The sequence below is a fragment of the Parambassis ranga genome, chromosome 4 (genome assembly GCF_900634625.1).
Source record: "Parambassis ranga chromosome 4, fParRan2.1, whole genome shotgun sequence".
Classification (NCBI taxonomy): domain Eukaryota; kingdom Metazoa; phylum Chordata; class Actinopteri; family Ambassidae; genus Parambassis; species Parambassis ranga.
Window position 1 is genome coordinate 21,565,189 of NC_041025.1, and position 19,541 is coordinate 21,584,729.

At 41.3% G+C, this 19,541-nt stretch overlaps 2 protein-coding genes and 1 long non-coding RNA gene across 4 annotated transcripts; 1 reads left to right on the plus strand and 2 right to left on the minus strand.

Annotated features, from left to right (window-relative positions):
• Positions 1–1,765: 1,765 nt before the first annotated feature.
• On the minus strand, positions 1,766–11,235 carry LOC114434262 (uncharacterized). Of its 2 annotated transcripts, none has more exons than XR_003670482.1 (5): positions 11,026–11,235; positions 10,308–10,510; positions 10,097–10,175; positions 2,221–2,335; positions 1,766–2,149 (listed from the first exon to the last, which is right to left on the minus strand). It is a non-coding gene; the product is annotated as an uncharacterized LOC114434262 (long non-coding RNA). The 2 variants fall into 2 exon arrangements; XR_003670481.1 differs by having other exon boundaries at positions 10,250–10,510.
• Positions 4,943–12,114, plus strand: cfap144 (cilia and flagella associated protein 144). Its single transcript, XM_028403327.1, has 4 exons — positions 4,943–5,119; positions 9,882–9,941; positions 10,054–10,157; positions 11,921–12,114. Exons 1-4 carry the CDS (start codon positions 4,996–4,998, stop codon positions 12,014–12,016), a joined length of 384 nt encoding a protein of 127 aa, XP_028259128.1. The 5' UTR covers positions 4,943–4,995; the 3' UTR covers positions 12,017–12,114.
• Positions 12,035–15,249, minus strand: ebna1bp2 (EBNA1 binding protein 2). Its single transcript, XM_028403324.1, has 9 exons — positions 15,154–15,249; positions 14,736–14,819; positions 14,404–14,576; positions 13,955–14,078; positions 13,233–13,322; positions 13,039–13,114; positions 12,863–12,953; positions 12,619–12,781; positions 12,035–12,537 (listed from the first exon to the last, which is right to left on the minus strand). The coding sequence occupies exons 1-9, from the start codon at positions 15,247–15,249 to the stop codon at positions 12,490–12,492; spliced, it is 945 nt and encodes a 314-aa protein (XP_028259125.1). The 3' UTR covers positions 12,035–12,489.
• Between the last annotated feature and the right edge of the window lie 4,292 nt (positions 15,250–19,541).

A 19,541-nucleotide genomic window follows, 5' to 3' on the forward strand; every position in this document is an offset into this window, starting at 1 on the left:
AGAGCATAGCCAGGGCGTTTAGTCTGTCCTGTCCCAGTTTACTTTGTAAAAAACTTCCAATTTTTCCTCGTAGGACATTGAAGAAAACGGCTTAATGAGAGGATCCACCTCAGCGCCCGCCATTTTTCATATTTGTTGTCGTCTTCTTCTTCTTCGTCTTCTTCTTCGGTGTATTTTTTTTTCTTCTTCGGTGTTAAGCTAAGTGACAAGTAAATCACGGGGGCGTGTAACGACACCTGTCAATCATTTACCCGGAGCCAGCCCGCTGCTGATTGGTCAGAACCGATCGGCCTGTTGGCTAAATGAAATTGAGGGCGGGGCATCATACACGTCAATCATTTACACCCGGAAATTAAGTAAAAGCAGATTAGATGCGCTCAGATGAATAAAATTAGCCCATTTAGAGATATTCTGTGTTATTCTTTGAACTGTTTGGTGCTGTAAAACCTAAACAATCCTTTGTATGTTATTTAGACAAATCATATCATAATTTTCTGATCTTTATTGCATAATGTAGGGCTTAGCCTCACTAGCCCATTTATACCAGCCATCATAATGATGATGATTATATACTAGTGGAGCATTGTCTGGCAGGGTGATATGTGTCCTTTGAATTGACAGGCTGATAATATAAAGGAATAATGTGACCAGGACCTCAAAACTCAAAGATCTCAATGTGACCAATCAAATCTCTACCTTCAAACTGCCAAAACTCAATTTGGCATTGAGCGTAGAGAGCATCCACAGTGGGCGAGACGAAGCTGTGAGGTGGAGCATCGAACATGCCAAAGGCCAGAAGCCTTTATGGCCTCACAGGTTAACTACCCAGACTGAAACACAGTCTGTTAAAGGTAGAGTTTAAAACTCAGTGAGAGTCGGCCAGATTTGGAAAGTAAACACACGCCCCTTTCTCTCGGAGCTCATCCCGAAGCCACGCCTCCCAATCGCATGGACGCGCATTACCTGAAGACGAGCTGCGGTCTGTGACTTCGGCCATCATGCACGTACCTCTCTGGTGCACGCAGAGCAGGAAGAGAGTGACAACCAGCCAATACTCCGTGCAGGGTCCACCCGGAGGATTGGCTGATGTTTTTAGTGTTTTATAGCTTCCACAGATGATTCATATTCTTCGTTTTAATGTGAAACTGCCGAACTAATCGGTTGCTATCGGATTGTAAAGAGAAATTACACTAATTTAACAAAAAGTGCATCAGAATGAAATCTCCTACCCTACACCTAAAACAGTAAAAGTGGAAGTGCTTGAATGGTTTAACTGACAAAGGCACTTTTGTACTTATCACCTAATTAGCATGGAGCAAAGTAAACCACTTGAGCAATATGCTGATGCTCAATGGGCTTTCCATATAGCAGTGGGACTTGTTGGTGTGGGTCTATTGCATCATTGTGAAACCATAATGCAAATAAATTCTACTGCTGTGTGTTGATGTAATGGTATAAATTGAAACGTGGATCCTGTGATAACATCTGTCTTTGGTTTGTGTCTCCTCTGTGTCTCAGCATGTACCACTGCTTTAAATCAACACACAAACATGCATGGAACACCTCTCTCATGTATGAGGGGGGCAATGACGGAGACAATTTATGGATTAGGTCCAATCTCCAGACTCCTCTCCCCATCTGTTCCTCCACATCCCCACCTTCTAACAACAGTTGCCTGGTGTGTGCTGACGACGGCGTCTATGCTCTGTGTAATAATGTGATGAAGACTATGAAGGTGTTCCTGGAGGCTGGAGAGCACAGAGTTCCAATCTCAGACAGCGGTAAAAAATTTACAATTATGTATGTATGTCCAAAAATAAATCCATATGTGTCATGTAGCAGAAACAAATATATAGGTCATATCTGGTGGGTGTACTATTGAACACATTAGACGAGTGTGTAATGTTCAAATGAGGCTGGAGCCTTTCTGAAAGTTCACAGGTGTTTCATCCACACACACAAAAGGCAGAGCTGGTTAACCATGATCTTCATGCTCCTTTGTCATGACTAATTCTGACCTTTTCTTATTTACAGTGTGCCCCAAACTTCGTTCTGACGGTGAGTTGTTTTCAGCTTCCTGTTGCAGTTTTCGTATCGTTTGGCATGAATGAAACCTTTTCTTCCCACGCCCTTTTGGGTGCTGTAAATACTGAAATTAAAATCAGCACAGTCATTTCACAGTTAGAAAATTCCCAATCATCTCTGCTGTAAAAGTCTCACTCTTGCGGTCTGTTCTCTTTGGTTCGGTGAATCCTGGCTCAGGACTGGGTGCTGGTGCCATCGTCGTGATCGTCATCACCGTCATTTTGTTCATCGCTTTCATCACAGCCTGTTTCTGCAGGAAAAGACAGACAAGGTGCAAATGTCAGCACCCACATCTGCCACAGTTTGATCAAATGTCAGAGCTGCTTTGTCATTTTCATTCATTCATTCATTCATCTTTTCCTTCCAGATCTGACATGAGGGCTGAACTGCAGGCTGGAGAGCAGATGCTGGGTAATGGACCTATATGACTCAACCAACACACACAAACAGTCATTCAGGTGGAGGCTGAGAGTACGTACACCAGAACTGCCTGTCTGAGGAGTGTTACCCAAAACCACTGACCAAAGTGTTGCCAAATATCCAATTTTAAGATAATCAGATGAATTTATTTAACAATGACTCAATCTATTTTCATTTCTGTCCATATTCATTCATGTGAAACCTGCTGATCAATAAAAAATCAACAATTCCAGCTGTTGTCTGGCTGATCAGCAGAGTTCTGCCACCGATTAATAAAGTATTTCTGTCAGAACTCGCTTTTGTCAATTTATCATGCTCATAACGAGTCACTGTGTTTTCCGTGGGTGACAGGTGTGGACAGCTTTGAACCGTGTTCAGCTCACAGGCTTTGATTACTGAACCACCATGTTGTTGTGTGCTGTCCTAATAGACAGCAGCTAGCAAGCTTGACTTCCCATTTTAGGGGAAGTAAAGTCAAAGTCAGCTTTATTGTCAAAACTGCTATATGTGTTGGACATACAGAGAATCACAATTGCATCACTCTCAACTCCACAACAGATAACATATAACTAAGAACTTAAGATAAATATAAAGTGTAAAAAAATGTACCTACAATGAGGCACACACAAAATACAAGCCACAAAATGAAGGCACAATGCAGTGAGAGTGCAAAAGATGCAACAGTGCAAGACAGTTGACATATATAGGATACTGAGGAAACTCCTCAGTATTCGTAACAACACGTCTCACCCCCTGCACGACACACTGCTGTCCTACAGGAGCACATTCAGCGGTAGACTGAGACTACGAGGAGCAGCACAGAACGCAGAGGAGGTCCTTCCTGCCAGTGGCCATCAGACTGTATAACTCCTCCCCTTTCTGTAGGGAGAGGAGCTAATCATGTCAGGCATCACTGTCATTCCCTCCACTGGTCTATATTTATGTTTACTTAGCACCTTATGTGTCCATATTTGTATCCATGCATCATATATTGTGCTCATACTGCGTACTGTACTCTTATTTGGATTATAGTGACACTTATACTCTTATACTCTGTACTTAACTGCATTTAATGTAACTTGATACCTGTGGCACAAGAATTTCCTTCGGGATTAATAAAGTTTTATCCTATCTTATCTTATCTTATCTTATCTTATCTTATCTTATCTTATCTTATCTTATCTTATCTTATCTTATCTTATCTTATATATGTAAACAGTCCAGGGAATAGGTTAATTAAGAACTTAATTTTCTACCTACCTACCTTTAACATAATTTTCTAGAATCTCTCTACATAAAAATACAAAAAAGATACTGTGATACCAAGCTGGATTACTGTTGGCATGACTTTAAAGTGCATCTGAAGGTGCCGACATATTTTGAAATCCAAATAAAAGGCCTCATAAACTCATCTAAAGTTTCTCTATCTACATCTATTAGAAGAAAAATCGTCTGATTTGGAAAATCTGCTCAATACTGCAACAATCTACATGTTACTATTAAGGGAAGTGATCTTCATGTGTTAGTCCTTATTTGAACTGCCACTCAGGAACCATGAGCTAAGGCTGTGTCTTCTGCACCCTCTGTTAGTGTGTGTGGGTGTCGGCTCCTCCACTGTTTCCTGGATCACAGCCAGACAGACATGCCTCAGTGCATCTGTCTGATGTGCTTTCCCCATTCCATTTCTCCATTTGTCTATATCAGTAAAACTTTAGTCATGTCACGAGTTTTTTATATTCTATTATATTTATATTCTATTTGATATTCTTATTTCCTTGTAAATAATGTCTGTACTGTTTACCTCACAGATATATGCTGAAAGTCTTATATTGCTGCTGTAACAGTGAAATTTCCCAGCTTGAGATGAATACAGTATTTCTGGGTGGAGGAGGAGTACGAGGTCTGCTGGAGGAAATCCCTCTGCAGGCAGAGACTGCTTCAAGTCCTCAAATCTGCGCTAAAGGGGGGGGGTGCCGCTGACGATCTGTAAGTGAGAGCTGGTACTTTGTAGGGACAAGTGGAGCTGAGTCTTCAGCCACTCCTGCTCAGCTCTGCAGGCAGTGACGGGACTATATTTAAATCAATTCCCATGCGGGGACAGACGCGGATTTTACCACAGAAAGAAGGGGGAAGAGACGCTCCAAAGAAAGTGGCAGAACAGGTTAGGGGAGTCGGATTTAAATGCAAGCGCATCTGTAATACCTACAGAAAAATGAGTGAAAAGGATCTGAAGTCATGAAGTTAAGGTTTGCTGTTGCTGCTGTTGCTGTGTTCAGTTGACTTGAATAAAAATGTGCTTAACAACTCAAAATGAGGCTAAAACAGAAGGTGCAAGTGAAGGAGGCTGCTCTTCTCAGAGCGGAGTCAACTGCATCTGAGCGCATGCGCGTGTCGAGGTGTTAGTGTTGCTAGGCGACGCGTAAACAATCAGCTACAAACTCCCGCACGGCTTTAAAACTGCGCCGTTATCGTCTTTTTCTCCATCTCAACATGGCCGAGACGAAGAAGACGCTGGATTTGGTCCATCAGAACGAGATCCACATCGAGACGGTCAAGAAAGAGCAAAGACTGCAGAAGCTGCACACAGAGTTCAGCATTAATCCGTACAGGAAGTGTAAGTCAACCGCTCCTCCTGTTCTGTTTTCTGTAGTCTTAAATCAATTGTGCCATTGAGCAGCTAGTTGTGTGCAGATTTCGTGGCATTTCGCTGAGATTACGCTGGTGTAATACCACATAATGTCAGCAGATGGCGCATGACAAACACCTGCAGGGAATCTAAAAAACCATAGACGCAAAGTAGAAAACTCCGCAGTCAAAGCAGCGCACACGCTGATTTTAATGCTCCTTGATGAGGCCCCTTTTCTTTCCTCTTCCGACCCTTGTCATAAGGTGATAACACTGCAGTCCAGTGAGCCGCACCGAAGATTTAAGGTGCGCGACTACGTCCGGTACTACGGTACGGATACTCAAAGGCCTGTGAAAAGCCCATTTTGCAGTAATTAATTTGAACAAAGTAGTTTTATTTTAAATTAAAGAAGTTTAGAATTCAGTTAATGTGATGATGTGCAAATTATATTTCAATTCAATACTCATTTGTAGCATTTCTTAGAAAAAATTGAAGGTCACAACATTCCACATTAAATTATTACTGATATTATCATCGCTGAAGTAAATAATATATCTAAATATGCCTCCATTAGACCTATTAGTAAGTATGTCCCAGCTGTAAACACTGTACACAGCAAATTCAGAAGAGTTAAATGTCTGGTGTTGGCCAGATTTAGGCAGGAGTAGAGTTAATTTAACTCTTAACAGAGTCAAATATTGTATGTTTTACTCTCTGAGCACTAATTCTTGGTGTTAAAATGGAGTGTCAGAATGGAGTGTTTGTGAATTTACAACATTTTACTCTCATCTCATTTTCAACAATGAACTCTGAACATGGAAATGACTCATCTGGTGTTAACGCAACAACCGCAGACATCCTGATCTCACAGGAGATCACAGGTGACATACACGGATTGTTAACACTGAATCACGTGGCACCGACACGAAAAGTAGTGAAATTACCAGCCGGACTATATGGAAAACATGATTCTTTTCGATCCCATATGCAGTTAGCTAAAGAGTGCACGTTCTCTGTTTTTAAATGAAAGAAAATGACGGTCTAAATGGAAAGATACACAGAGAATCATCAGAGTCATGTCGCTCTGACAATTCACGCATTTCTCTAAGGGATGTGGCCCTTAATAAAGGTTTTTAGGAAACGATCACTATTATATTATTATTTAACACAAACTGATCGATTGATCAGTTCAGATCAGATTGATCGATAAAAGTTTTTTATTATCGATAAAACAGTGCTTGATATGATTGTGTGCGACAGCGTTTTCCTTATCAAATGACGGTAATTGGGGCGTGTAGAAGTCACGTGGAGACACTTGTTGAAGTGAGCATGTGGTTATTTCATTTTTGAGAACGACTGGATTGAAAGACGGTGAAAGCTAACGTCGGTTAGTGGTTGCTCTGGACGGAAGCGTCGTCACGTTGCCATGGTAATGCAACATGCGGCCCTCTTGTGGTGACGTAAATTGCCTGCGACAACGTACGCATTTCACTAAGCGATATCACCTAAATAAACGTTTATTTTTTACTTGGTTTTCTGGTTTTGTCTTTTGCCTGGTGCACGTTTGTTCATATTGTTTTCTAAGTAGTTATGTATTAATATTTAAATTGCACTTCATATTGGTAATAATCACGACGGTAAACATATTAATATTATGATGTATAGTATTTAGATAATATTATAATACAATAGTATTTATATCTGCAAAGTTTGGAAGAAGACTACCGGTATAAACCATATGGTTTCCACGGCAACGGATGTCACGTGTCGCCTCATCAAGCTGTCATTCATTTGGTGGCTACTTGCCAACTATTTGCTAGGCTATATGCTACATGCTAACGTTAACTGTCACATCAAGACAGAAGATTGACGCCACCGTCAGCTAAATGACAGCTGTTTGCATGGAGGTATCTCCGCCACCGACATCTGTTCAACTTGTAGTTACTGTCAGTGGCTCTGTGTATGCCTCTGTGTGTCTGCCTGTCACCATGGTAACAGCAGAGAAGACCTCAAAAACCACTCCAACTTTGAGAGCCTGGCGCACAGAAACGATTCAGAATTAGAAAATTCTGAATACAAGTTTGATAGAGCAGCATCTAATGAGCGTTTTAAGACTAAAATGGAGTCTGTAGCTTGACATTTGTAGGAGGAGATACATTTGGCAGATGACCCTTGTTGAAGGGCTCTCTCATAGACTTCAATGTTAAATGGCTTTTGAATTGTATAAATATTTTGAAAACGAAACATATTTGAACAAGTTTAATATCCCTCGAAGAGCTGAACAGAATGATGTTTCTGTAGCTGAAAGCATGTGGAACTAGTTACATGTCAAAGTTGAAGGTGGTTTTGAAGGCTCCTCCATAGACTCCCATGTTAAAAATGATGCAGAGATTGTTTAACGTTTGAAAAACTATAATTTTTTTAAAAAAAAACTTGAGGTTGACCCGGAATGTCCTCTGTGAGATCAACATTTTTATAGTTGAATGGCTGAAATCGGTCAATGTATGCTGAAGATACGCTGCACCATAAAACATACGGAAGAAGAAGAAGAAGAAAAAGAAGAAGAAGAGAAGAAGAAGAAAGAGGGTGAATAGCAGCAATCAAACCAATTAAACAAATGATGGCACTTATTTGCACCTACCTGTTTAAAAAAGATCTACAACATTGTAATATATGAATATATGATGCTTTGATAATAGGCTGTGTTGTATTTTGATGAGCACTTTTATGCATTTTGTATAGAAGAGAAAAATAATGAACATGTCAGCATGATGTATTAATAAGTCTAAGACTTATTTTTGACTCTTTGATAAACAATACATTGAAATACATTGTTCCATACTGTTTTATGTTTTAAAAGTGTATTTAAAATGTTAATGTGGTGCAGCGTTTTAAAAATAAATGTTTTAACCTTAACCTGGCCTCTTTTTTTTAATCAAAGTTTATTTGACATGTATCAGATAAAAGAACAGTATATTTACACCATACAGTGTAAATTAGATTCAACACTTGTAGTAGTAAACAAACATCACTGAGAAAGTTAATGTCTAACACTAAAAACTAACACTGGTCGGTGTTGGACAGTGTTGGCTTTTCTGAGAATAATGAATAACTAGAAAAGGGCATTTCCTGAAGAAAATGCAAGTTTGATTGCTGCAGCTGAAGCGTTGCTTTGAATGCTGATGTGAGGGATTGCTCTGAATTGCTGGAGAAGCAGAGCAATTCAGAGCTTTGTATGCCTCTGTGTGTCAGCCTGTCACCATGGTAACAGCAGAGGAGACCTCAAAACTCCAACTTTGAGAGCCTGGCGCACAGAAACGATTCGGAATTAGAAAATTCTGAATACAAGTTTGATAGAGCAGCATCTAATGAGCGTTTTAAGACTAAATGGAGTCTGTAGCTTGACATTTGTAGGAGGAGATACATTTGGCTGATGACCCTCGTTGAAGGGCTCTCTCATAGACTCCCATGTTAAAAATGACACCGAAATTGCCTAATATTTGAAAAACTATAATTTTTTGAAAAAAAACTTGAGGTTTACCCAGAATGTCCTCTGTGAGATGAACATTTTGATAGTTGAATGGCTGAAATCGGTCAATGTATGCTGAAGATACGCTGCGCCAAAAAACGTACGGAAGAATAAGAAAAAAGAAGAAGAAGAAGAAGAAGAAGAAGAAGAAGAAAGAGGGTGAAGCCTAGCAACAGCAATCAAACTAATAACTCCTTTAGATCTCCTTTAGATGCTCTGATCTCTATATTGGTGAAACCAAACAACCACTACACAGAAGGATGGCACAGCACAGGAGAGCCACCTCCTCAGGACAAGACTCAGCAGTTCACCTCCACCTCAAAGACAGTGGCCATTCCTTTGAGGAGAATAATGTCCAAATCCTAGACAGGGAGGACAGATGGTATGAAAGAGGAGTCAAAGAAGCATCTATGTGAAATTGAAAAAACCCTCTCTAAACAGAGGAGGAGGACTGAGGCATCAGCTCTCACCTGTTTACAACTCTGTCCTTTCATCCCTTCCTAGCAGACTTTACTCACATTCAAACTCAAACGATGGGCCGTCAGATAGTCCTGCACATGACCCAGACACAGTTTCTGGTCATTTACTGACCATTAACCAACTATAGGGATCAAAGTCATGTGAGTTCCTGCAAGATCCACCCACAGAGGTCCTGAACACATACTCAGATTCCCAACCAGAATAGTAGCAGAACTTAGAGTGTTAAGATACTAACACTTAAAAAAGAGTCAAATTAACAGTTTGTGGTGTGGACCAATATAGACAGTTTCAAAGTGTTGGAATGAACTCTGATAGAGTTGATTTGGGTATGCTGAATTTGCTGTGTACATACAGTTATTGATTCATTGCATGGAGACATTGGCTGACAGGAAAGAGCAAGAGGACGTTCAGATTTCATTATTAAGGGAGGTAAGGTTGCTGAAAGCCCACATTCCCTCAGCTTCTGTGGAGCCTATAGCCTATGTATTGACACATTTTAAACAAAGTAGGGACACCACATTTATGAAAGTGTGGTGCATATAATGCTTTCATGCTCTGTCAGATAAGATACTTGTGGTTTTTTGATTTCAGGAGTAGGTGTGGGTGCAGGCAGTACGCTTATGGTTGTTTCACAGCACAGAGAGGCCAGTTAGCTGACAGGACATTTTTATTTCTATTTCAGAGCTCAGGCCGACAACGTGTGTGTTCACTCTCTCTGTCTCTCTCTCTCTCCCTTTTTAGTGCACATCCTGCCTGACAAACCCATGTCCAGGAAACCCACAGAAGCAGTTGTAGAAAACTGTAAGTTTCCCCTTGAACGCATCTGCTATGTGAAAATAACAGTTTAAAGACAATGTTCAAACTCTTGTTGTGTCCTGTGTCCTGTGAACTGCTTTTTTTTTTTCCCCTCAAGCTGAATTCATCAAAGCGTTCCACAAGGCCCGCGAGATACCCACCGAGAAATATGAAGCGCCGCTCACAGAGAGTCAGGAGATAGGATGGGTGTCAGCACCTCTGGTAAGGAAAGTCATTGATCTGCAGTGAAAGAAGAACACTTTAGTTATCTGAACCGGTCAGAAAGAGGTACCAACCCCTGGAAAGATACATACGTGCTGCTAAAATCTTCTAACTCCCAAGGAAACAACCCTTAAAGCTTTGGTAGCAAACCTGGCTGAGTGGGAATCCAAGAGTTCGTGGGGGTAGGTGAAGATGTATCAGGACTTCTTTTTTTTTGAATTTCTGGTGGGGGCAGGGGGAATCTCTGAGGTTTGGCAGTTGGCCATCATTATGTCATCGTTGAGAACTCCCCTTTCTATTTATTCACTCTTGTGGCTTGTGACTTCTGTACGACGTGCCCTCCTCTCTGGCAGCTGCTCAGAACAAACCACAAGGTTCTTGGAGCAGTTCCATTTGTTTAGACAGATGAGACGTACAGTACATGCTGCTTGAAAGCTGTAGAAGTTCAGCATAAATATGACCCAAAACATCAACTAATCTTCACATACAGTCCTGACAGTGATCAAAGAGAACCCAGTCAAACGAATGAAAGTTTGTCATTTATCCGTTTGAGGAAATGATGCAATGTTGCGTAACATGTGTGAGCTGTGAGTGAACCTCACAGATTTATTTGTTCAGTTTTTTGTGAAGGCTGAATTAGAATTCATAGAATTCTTAATGGTTAAAAAAAAACTCCTCCAAACCTCTCTGGTTGACTTTTAGTTGCTGCTGCTGCTGCTGTAGTTCTGTTACATTAGTTTGGTTGGATTTAATCACTGTCGGGTCTTTTGTAAAAAAATAAGTAGTTTTGTTAATGATAGAGAAATATAGAAAGTTCAGGGTTCACAATCTTTCAAGCAGCAAAAACAAAACATAGCACTGTACTCACCTAACTCAGCACTCCAACAGCTCATATCTGAGTCGGTCGCAGAAGGCCGAAGGACCTCCAGGGTTAGCAGCCTGGTAGAAAATAGGCGAGGAATGACCCACAGCAGCACTATGACAGCCTGCTCATCAAAGATACTATACCATGAGGTTGGCAGTTTGCTTTCTGATCCTTGGGCACCTATATTCCACACAGCAAAGTGAGTTCATGTGGTTTCACTGTGCTTGCTCAATACTGTGACTCATCATAAAAGCATGTATTCCTTGCGGAATACTAATATTCCTGTGGGTGAACTTTATATTTCAGAAAACAGAGTTTGGGAAAACACCTGAACTGTGAACTAAAAACCTGCGAAGGTTCCAATTAGTGATGTCCAAATAAGCAATGAAGCAGTATTGAACCACTTTATCAGTTGTGCCGAGTATGGGTTCATTCATTCAAAGCTTCGTCTTAGTGACCTCTAGTGGTGAAATAGGACATAGTGTCTTAATAACGTGATGAGTGTAACCAGGATGTATATATGGTGATGATTCATTGGTATGATATATGATTCATTGGTTTCGGTCAGTTGATTCTATAAATGTATTGCAGTAGGAGCTTGTGGATATGCCTGGATAGTAATTCAAACATTTTTATTGTTAAACAATATTTTTTTTCACTGATTTTGGACTGAGCCGGTTTAAGCAAAGTCTCACGTTACGAAGCAGTGTTGAGTGATTGAACCAGTCATGTGATTCACTGTGAGGGCGTCATCGGTTACGTGGGTTTTCCCGCACCAAAGCAAGCTTCGAAGCAGTGGTTCAACATAGATGCTGCTGCAACTCCGAAGCTATATTTCATGTGCAGCTGATCCCTGATCTTACATGACTCTTAAGCTCGTCCATTTGTTTCCCCCCAGATCTCTTCAGACCGCCAGGACCTGAGATTTAACTTCTACCGCGTCAGCACAGACGTCACCAAACACAGCGAATACGCCCAGCGAACATCCAAATAAACTAGAGATGAGCTCTCCTTAAAGAGAACGTTTTGTATGTTTTTATCATACACACATACAGGTGTCAACACAGACCATGTCAGAATCAAGAACACTTAACACCCCCATCCCTCCCATACTACAAGCATACTCGATAATAAAAATGTCAGATGTCACGAGAGAGAACTGATGAGTCAAATCACACCAGAGAACCGCCACAGTGTCACCCAGCAGGGAGGATGGGGAAGACCAGGAATCAACCAATCTCTCTGCCTCCTAGAAACATCATGTTGGGTGCAGTTGATTCTTGTTTAAACGAGGACAGCTTCCTCAGCAATATAAAAGTCACTCAGTCCTCTGTATCGCTCCAAACACATATTAGGAAAAAGGCATATTGTACAAAGAAGTGTAGCAGAAGAGCCTGTAATCCTCATACATGTGTCTTGATGGGAGCAACATCCAACATCCAAGTTCAGTCTGAAGCTTTTTTTTTTTTAGGAGCGACTCTTCATCTTCTGCCGTACAGATTTGCCAGGACGTTTCTGAAAAACAACAGAAAGAAATAAAGTGTTTCCTAACCCATACGCTTTGATAAGTGCGTGGTTTGTATGTGTGTGACTCACGTTTTGTTTTCCTCCTTTGCCTTTCTTGCCACCCTTTGCGTGAGCCACTTTAGCACGGAAACTGGAGACGTCGTTGTAGCTCTCCTTGGTGTTCCACTTCTGTCCACTCTTTTTCCCACCAAAACCAAACTTGCGGTCTTTGTATTTTCTCTTAGCGTTTGGACTGTTAGAAATGTTAGGTTTTAGTAACAAACTGTGAAAAAGAATGAGTGCAATGTGCCAAGCTGAAGTGCTAACAGCGTACCCCTTCTTGTTCATTCCTTTCTTCGTGCTGTCAGAAGACTCTCTGCTCTTCTTCTGGTCTCCTTCCAAGAAGTCCAGTTTGTCAGTCATTCCTAGAAATGAGGAGCAGAAGTGTTAGAAGAACCACTTGCTTTCTAAAGTTTTTTTTTTTTTTTTAAATGCACTTTTAAACCTCACCTTTCTGGTATTTCTTTACAGCCGACATCATGGCCTTCTTCTCCTTCTGCCTCTTCTGGATCACTTCTCTTTGAACCTGCCGTACATTCAAATGTTTTGTTATGTTAATTTTTTGTAATATGTTTAACTGACTGGTTGATATTGGGGCTTTTAGCCTGTGTACAATCATCAACCTTTGAAAACAAGGGACCCACCTTTTTGCCAAACTTCCGTTGCTCGCGCAGTTTTTTGACCTTCTCCGACCTCTCCAGCTGCATTTGCTTTGAAATCAGCTTCTTCCTGATCTAAACAGATGAAAGAAAAAAAACAACATAAAGATTCAAGTGTTATAAGTGTGTGCCGTGAGTGCCATCTACAGGTTGTAACTTGCTATGGCAACTACATTTTCCTATAGGTTTGTTCTAAACCATTGACAGTAAAAACTATGGACAGAGCTTCCGTGACGTCACCCGTTTGTTTCTAAAGAGCCATTTTGAGGTCCGGTGGGAGGCTCCGGGACGCTCTGACCGCCGCCATGTTGGCAGCGCCACGTCCGCCAAAACGGGGAGCATGAGTTTAAGGGGGCGGCCGATCGTGGAAGCCCATAATTATGCGTAATTTAAAATCAGAATATGTTTAAAACGAGTGAGTTGTGAAAAAAATTCACCCCCCCCCTACAATTGACACTAGAAGGGAACCAATCATTTGAGACCAGAATGGTTTTGTGTACCAGGCTGTAAACATGTTTATTTCTGTATTGCTGTGAAGTCGGCCATTTTAACATGGGAGTCTATGGGAAATGACTCGCTTCTGGAGCCAGCCCCCACTTCCGCATGGGCTTCAAGTCTGAACCCTGAAGGTTGCCGCTTGTTCTAAGCCCATCACGTACTGATTAACATCATCCACCGTTCAGTTGTCTGACAACAGAAGTGCTCACCTTCTGCATGTGCTGATCTGTCTTTGCCATCTCTGCAAAGTAGTCGTCAGGCCTCTTTGTGGAGACACCCAGCTTGTTTAAAAGGGGCAGTGCCTCGAGGACTGTGGCTTGAGCTTGACGGTAGCTGTAAGTTAGCACACAGAGAACATAAACGGACGAACAGACACAATGTTTACACTAAAAGCGGAAGCACATTTTAGTGTCATATCTCTCCAGCATGAAGACTCCACCTTTACAGTATATGCTGTCTGTATATGAAACACTATTTATGTCTGTAATTGATCCTCAAGCTGTAATCTGCACTCACTTGAGCATCTCTGTAAAAACTAGCCGATTAATATGGTAGATTATATTACATAGAGCATAATAAGCCACAGATCTTCTCAGTTTATCTTTTAAAATAATTCACTATTACCATTAAATTTCCTACACAAGTAATAGTTGCTTACAAAAACATCTCCCTCTGGAAATCATCATCTGCATCGACCTCTCCGTTGGTCTGAGCTAGAACCTTCTCGTCCACTTTGTCAAGGACATCTACAGCTGGTTTATTGGTCATATCCAGTCGCTCCACCCAGGGTAGCTCTCTACGCAAGTCAGCAAGACACTGTTTCAGCCCCTCCTGCACAACAACACATGTGTAACACAGTACGTTAAGCCACACTGTCACATACGAGATTATTTGTTTTGCTTTTAAGCTTATATGCCAAAACTAACTGCCATAAAAAATACACTAGTCTACAACTAAACAGTTCACTTGTCACTACTTTGAGTCACTCACCACATTGTTGATGAACTTTTTGGATTTATCCACCAGAAGGTTCATCCCAGGTTTCAATAAACCTTTTGTAAATGCTTCTTGTAGCTAAAGAATAAATGTAGAGATGAGACACATTATTCAGATTTATTCATTTGTTCGTTTGAAAACACATGAGCACGTTACTAAATAGCTTCGGAACATGTTTTAAGTTATTCACGTTGCTAAGAATATTAGCTCAAGCTCACGAACTGTAAACAACTGCCAACATGACAATGAACTGTGACGATAAAAACAATTTAAAGAGTCATAATTTGTTGTAATAAGATTCGCACCCCAAGATGTTGGACGTCATACAGTAAATATATCTTTAAATCATTTCGTTCTTTGAGTAATATAGCTAGCATTAGCAAACATGTTAGCATGTTAGCAGTAAACTCACCTCATGGTCTGATAATTCACTGTTTTCCTCCTCTGACTCCTCGCTGAGCATCGTCTCCTCCTCTGCTGACTCCATATTCGCGCTATCGACAACCATAGAACGGGAAAATGTGACCTAACAGTGCAAAAACGTGAAGGAAGCTACTATGGCTGTTCTGCTGCTCACATGTACGGAACGTTTCACGTGGGGCGGAAGTGACGCAGTAGAACGTGGCGCTCCCACAGTCCGCCGGCGGAAACAGCACGTGAAAAACAAAGGTTCCTACCTGAGACACATGATAGCAAAATACTACATTTTAAAATTGTATTTTTGAATTAATCCGTTAAAAATAAATAATAAAAATACGAGCAAGTATGAGCATCTTTCCACACGCAGAATAAAATATATTCTATAAAATAAAGCAGTGTCCAAATATTCTGAAACTCTTGTTAGTTTCTAGTTTTTATGCACATTGTTCACTGTCTTGTTTTTTAACGACTTAATATTCCTTCAGGGATCTATAAAGTCTTATCTAAACTACTCTGAATTTTACAACTAAAATGTAATGTCAAACAGAATCCACTTGGTGGCGCTGTCCCCTGGGCGTGCAGACTGCATCTACTCATCAGACAGATGGACAGATCAATTTGGCTCTAATTTGCAGCCAAAACCTGCCAGAAGTCTTTGTGGAGTGGAATCAATTCTCTCCAAAATACTCCTTTAAATCTATATGAGTCTGGTTGTGTAAATTAAAGCCTCATAAATTTCAACTTGCCACCTCATCTAGAAAGAAGCTATCGACATCACTTTCCCAATTCTTGATTTCAGAGTCAATTTCTGACACTTTGACGCAGCACAATTGAGAAGGATGTTGGCCCAGTGGCACTTCACACATTTAAAATCAGTGCTGCTTTGACTGAAATTAATTCCTGGTGTTTAAATGTTTACTTATTAGTGTCCTTCTTTGTCTTTCACACTTCTTTTTCCCTAAATATATCTGAAAGTGAAGAGCGCCAAGAAGCAGAATCCCACAAGTATTCAACTTTTATGTCAGTTAAAGACAGTTTGTATTCATCTTAAGCAGTCACGTATTAGTCAAGAGTGGAGGGCTTGCAGTCAGAGCCACAGTGTGCACGTGCTGAATGCTAATGGGGTGCTTTCCACCATGACAGTAACTCGATCACAGAGAAAAAGGATTCATTTCAAGTGGTCAAACATCCTACCGAGGGCTGCTATCCATTACAGTGAGCAGGCTAAACCTCAACCAACACTCTATGTGGTGAGGGAATAAAGCCTTTTAGGGATTTTAATGGCCATTCTTAATTGGAGCAAAGCTTGAATGGCCTCCATTAGGTGGTGGTTGTGGTTCTGCTAAAGAAATATGCTTCAGCTGCACAATACAGCAGCACAACATCATAAACATAAACATGTGAAATTACAGGCGAAGGCCACCTGCAGTCACTTCATAACAGTAATTTCCCTTTTTGCATTGTATCAAATTTGGCATAAATCCACGAAGATAAATTGTTGTTTTAAAAAGAAAAATCATGCAACCTGTGTATGTGGGTTTGTAGCACCTGTGTCAGAGTTTCTAACATTTACTTCCCTCTTGTGGTTTAAAAACATAATAAAATGTGTTTTTAAACCAATAAACTGTCTCTATAAGTGTGTGCTTCCTTACTTACTGAACACCAGGTGAAAACAAAACAGCTCATGTTGTCAGGAGGACTTTAACCACGGACTCCTGAGTGAAAGGCTGCCATGTTGCATGGACATGTCTGTTACCGTTTACTTGGACTTTTGCAGCTGTACCGGTCTTATGTTCGGGTGATGGTGAGCGATACGTCTACATAGCTACATGTCTGGTGTGGCACATAATGCTGTGTTTTTTTTCATGTGTTGGCCTTTGGAAAGGGAAAAATGGGCCATTACTTTGTTGGCCTTTGGATTTATTCCGTCTAATCATGCCCATTCACTCTCTCCATTCACAGCTTCTAATTGTGACCTTCTATCTAAAATTGGGCGGGTTTAATGTGATGACTTGTTGCTTAACTTATTCAAAAATATTTGCAGAATTGTTTCCTGTGAAAGTTTGGGCGCCTCGCACCCGCCTTGACTGCCTGCAGGGGAAAGACAGTCACAGAGATAACTAATAATTACTTTCAGTCATCTACAACCAGTAATTCTAGCATAAAAATGTGATTAAACCAGAGTGCAGACATTTAACTGTTGTTGCTTCTACCATAAACATAATGTTATTGCAGGGATCAGTCATTAACATTGAGTTTGTATTAGAGCTCATGTTTTTTCTGTCATTAATACCACATACAGAAGACAGACATAGAGCTGCAGACTGTGCTGACAGCCACTGTTCATGTGGGATGTCATCAGTCTCTTTCAGTGGCTTATCCTCCCAGCCCTCAAAGCAGAATCTGTCTGAGCCCCCACCACAGAGCGGCATTCTCTCCATTCTGATGGAAATCAATAGTTACGATTTGTACATCATCACTGCTCCATTTTCTGCACGGACAGAGCCTCCACTCTGAGCCGGCTTCAAAAGAAGGAAGAAGAACCATCATTTCCATTTCTGTCATTACAATTGCTTGAGCCAGACAGACATGCAGTCCAGTGCATTCACATCTCGTTGTCACTCTTCGTCTCAGAGCGACAGGCTGCTTCCTGACAGCAGCTTGAAAATAAGTTGGACTGACTCTGTCAAACTCCTCTCTGCAGCAGGAGTGTTACTCCTACTACAGCTTTGGATCGAAAACATACAGAATACAGTCACAAACGTCTAGTTTATCAAAGCTGGAGGAGAGGTTTAGCTCTGATGGCGCTCAATCCGGATGAGGAGATTTGGGGCGGATATTCATTACTTTTTGCTGCAACAGAACATCTGTAAGATGACTGCTGTCTGTCTGTCTGACTGCCTGTCTGACTGACTGACTGTCTGTCTGTCTGTCTGTCCATCTGTCTGTCTGTCTGTCTGTCTGTCTGTCTGTCTGACTGACTGACTGTCTGTCTGTCTGTCTGTCTGTCCATCTGTCCATCTGTCTGTCTGTCTGACTGACTGACTGACTGTCTGTCTCTCTGACTGTCTGTCTGTCTGACTGACTGACTGACTGACTGACTGTCTGTCTGTCTGTCTGTCTGTCTGACTGTCTGTCTGTCTGTCTGACTGACTGTCTGTCTGTCTGTCTGTCTGTCTCTCTGACTGTCTGTCTGTCTGTCTGACTGACTGACTGACTGTCTGTCTGTCTGTCTGTCTGTCTGTCCATCTGTCTCTCTGTCTGTCTGACTGTCTGTCTCTCTGTCTGTCTGACTGACTGACTGTCTGTCTCTCTGTCTGTCTGACTGTCATTTTGTCTCAAATTTGTCACATCATGCTCTTATTTCTTAGCTTTGTCGGTTAGTTTCCTTGTTTTATTTTGAAAGTATTTCAGAGAACACTTCCTGCTCTCATGAGTTCCTGCCTCTGTGTCTGATTGTTCCGTCAATATGGTCCAGCCTTTTGTTCTCTAATGTGTCTGTTATTTTTTTTTAATCCCACTTCTGCATTTATACATACTGCCTTTCATACCTCTGCCTGACTGAACGTGGTCCTTTAATCTCCTGGCCAGCCATTTCCACTCATGCTGCTAAATATTCTCTCTTTAAAATTGGTATGGAATCCGTCCCCTTCACAGCATATGAACCATTTATCTGAAATGTGCTGGGCTTTTGTGATGACTTGCTGCGTGCCTCATTCCAAATTATTTACTGCAGAACATTTCGGATGTCTTTGGTTGCTGCTCTGTCTGCATTACATGCTTCATCCCTGTCATTGGTTATATATCTATACACATGAGTCTGGAAGCAGTTTATTCTGCATCCTCTGGTGCTGCCCCTGAAAATCCAACTTGAAACCACAGAGACCAGAAAAAGAACTAGGATGGACTCCCCTTCGTGGGAGTCTCTGATAGCACTGCAGACAGTACTTCACAATGAGCAATAGTGAAGATGAGCAACAGAGACAGGAGGGGGAAGTTAATGTTCGTGTCTCCTGCTGTCACCGCTCACACACCTCCTTCTGCTCCATGTTGGGTGTTAAAGCCAGAAGGCACTTGCTAGATTTCTCAGAGCATTTGATGAACTTTTTGGCAGACTGTTTAGAACAAAACACGTCCTGAGTAGGTTTGGAGTGAAAATACACAATCTGTGCAAATTATACTACCTCGCTGCATTCTCACTTCCATCCAGTCCAAACAGTGACCACATCATGAACTCTGGCCAGGTGACAAAGTGATTTATGATTTAGATTATCAGCTGCTCATTAAGTGCATTAAAGGTGAAGTCCAAAAGGCAGCGTATCGGACCACAAAGCCACCAAATGTCAAGGTGAGAGCAGCTGGGCTCTGTGTGGGGGGGTG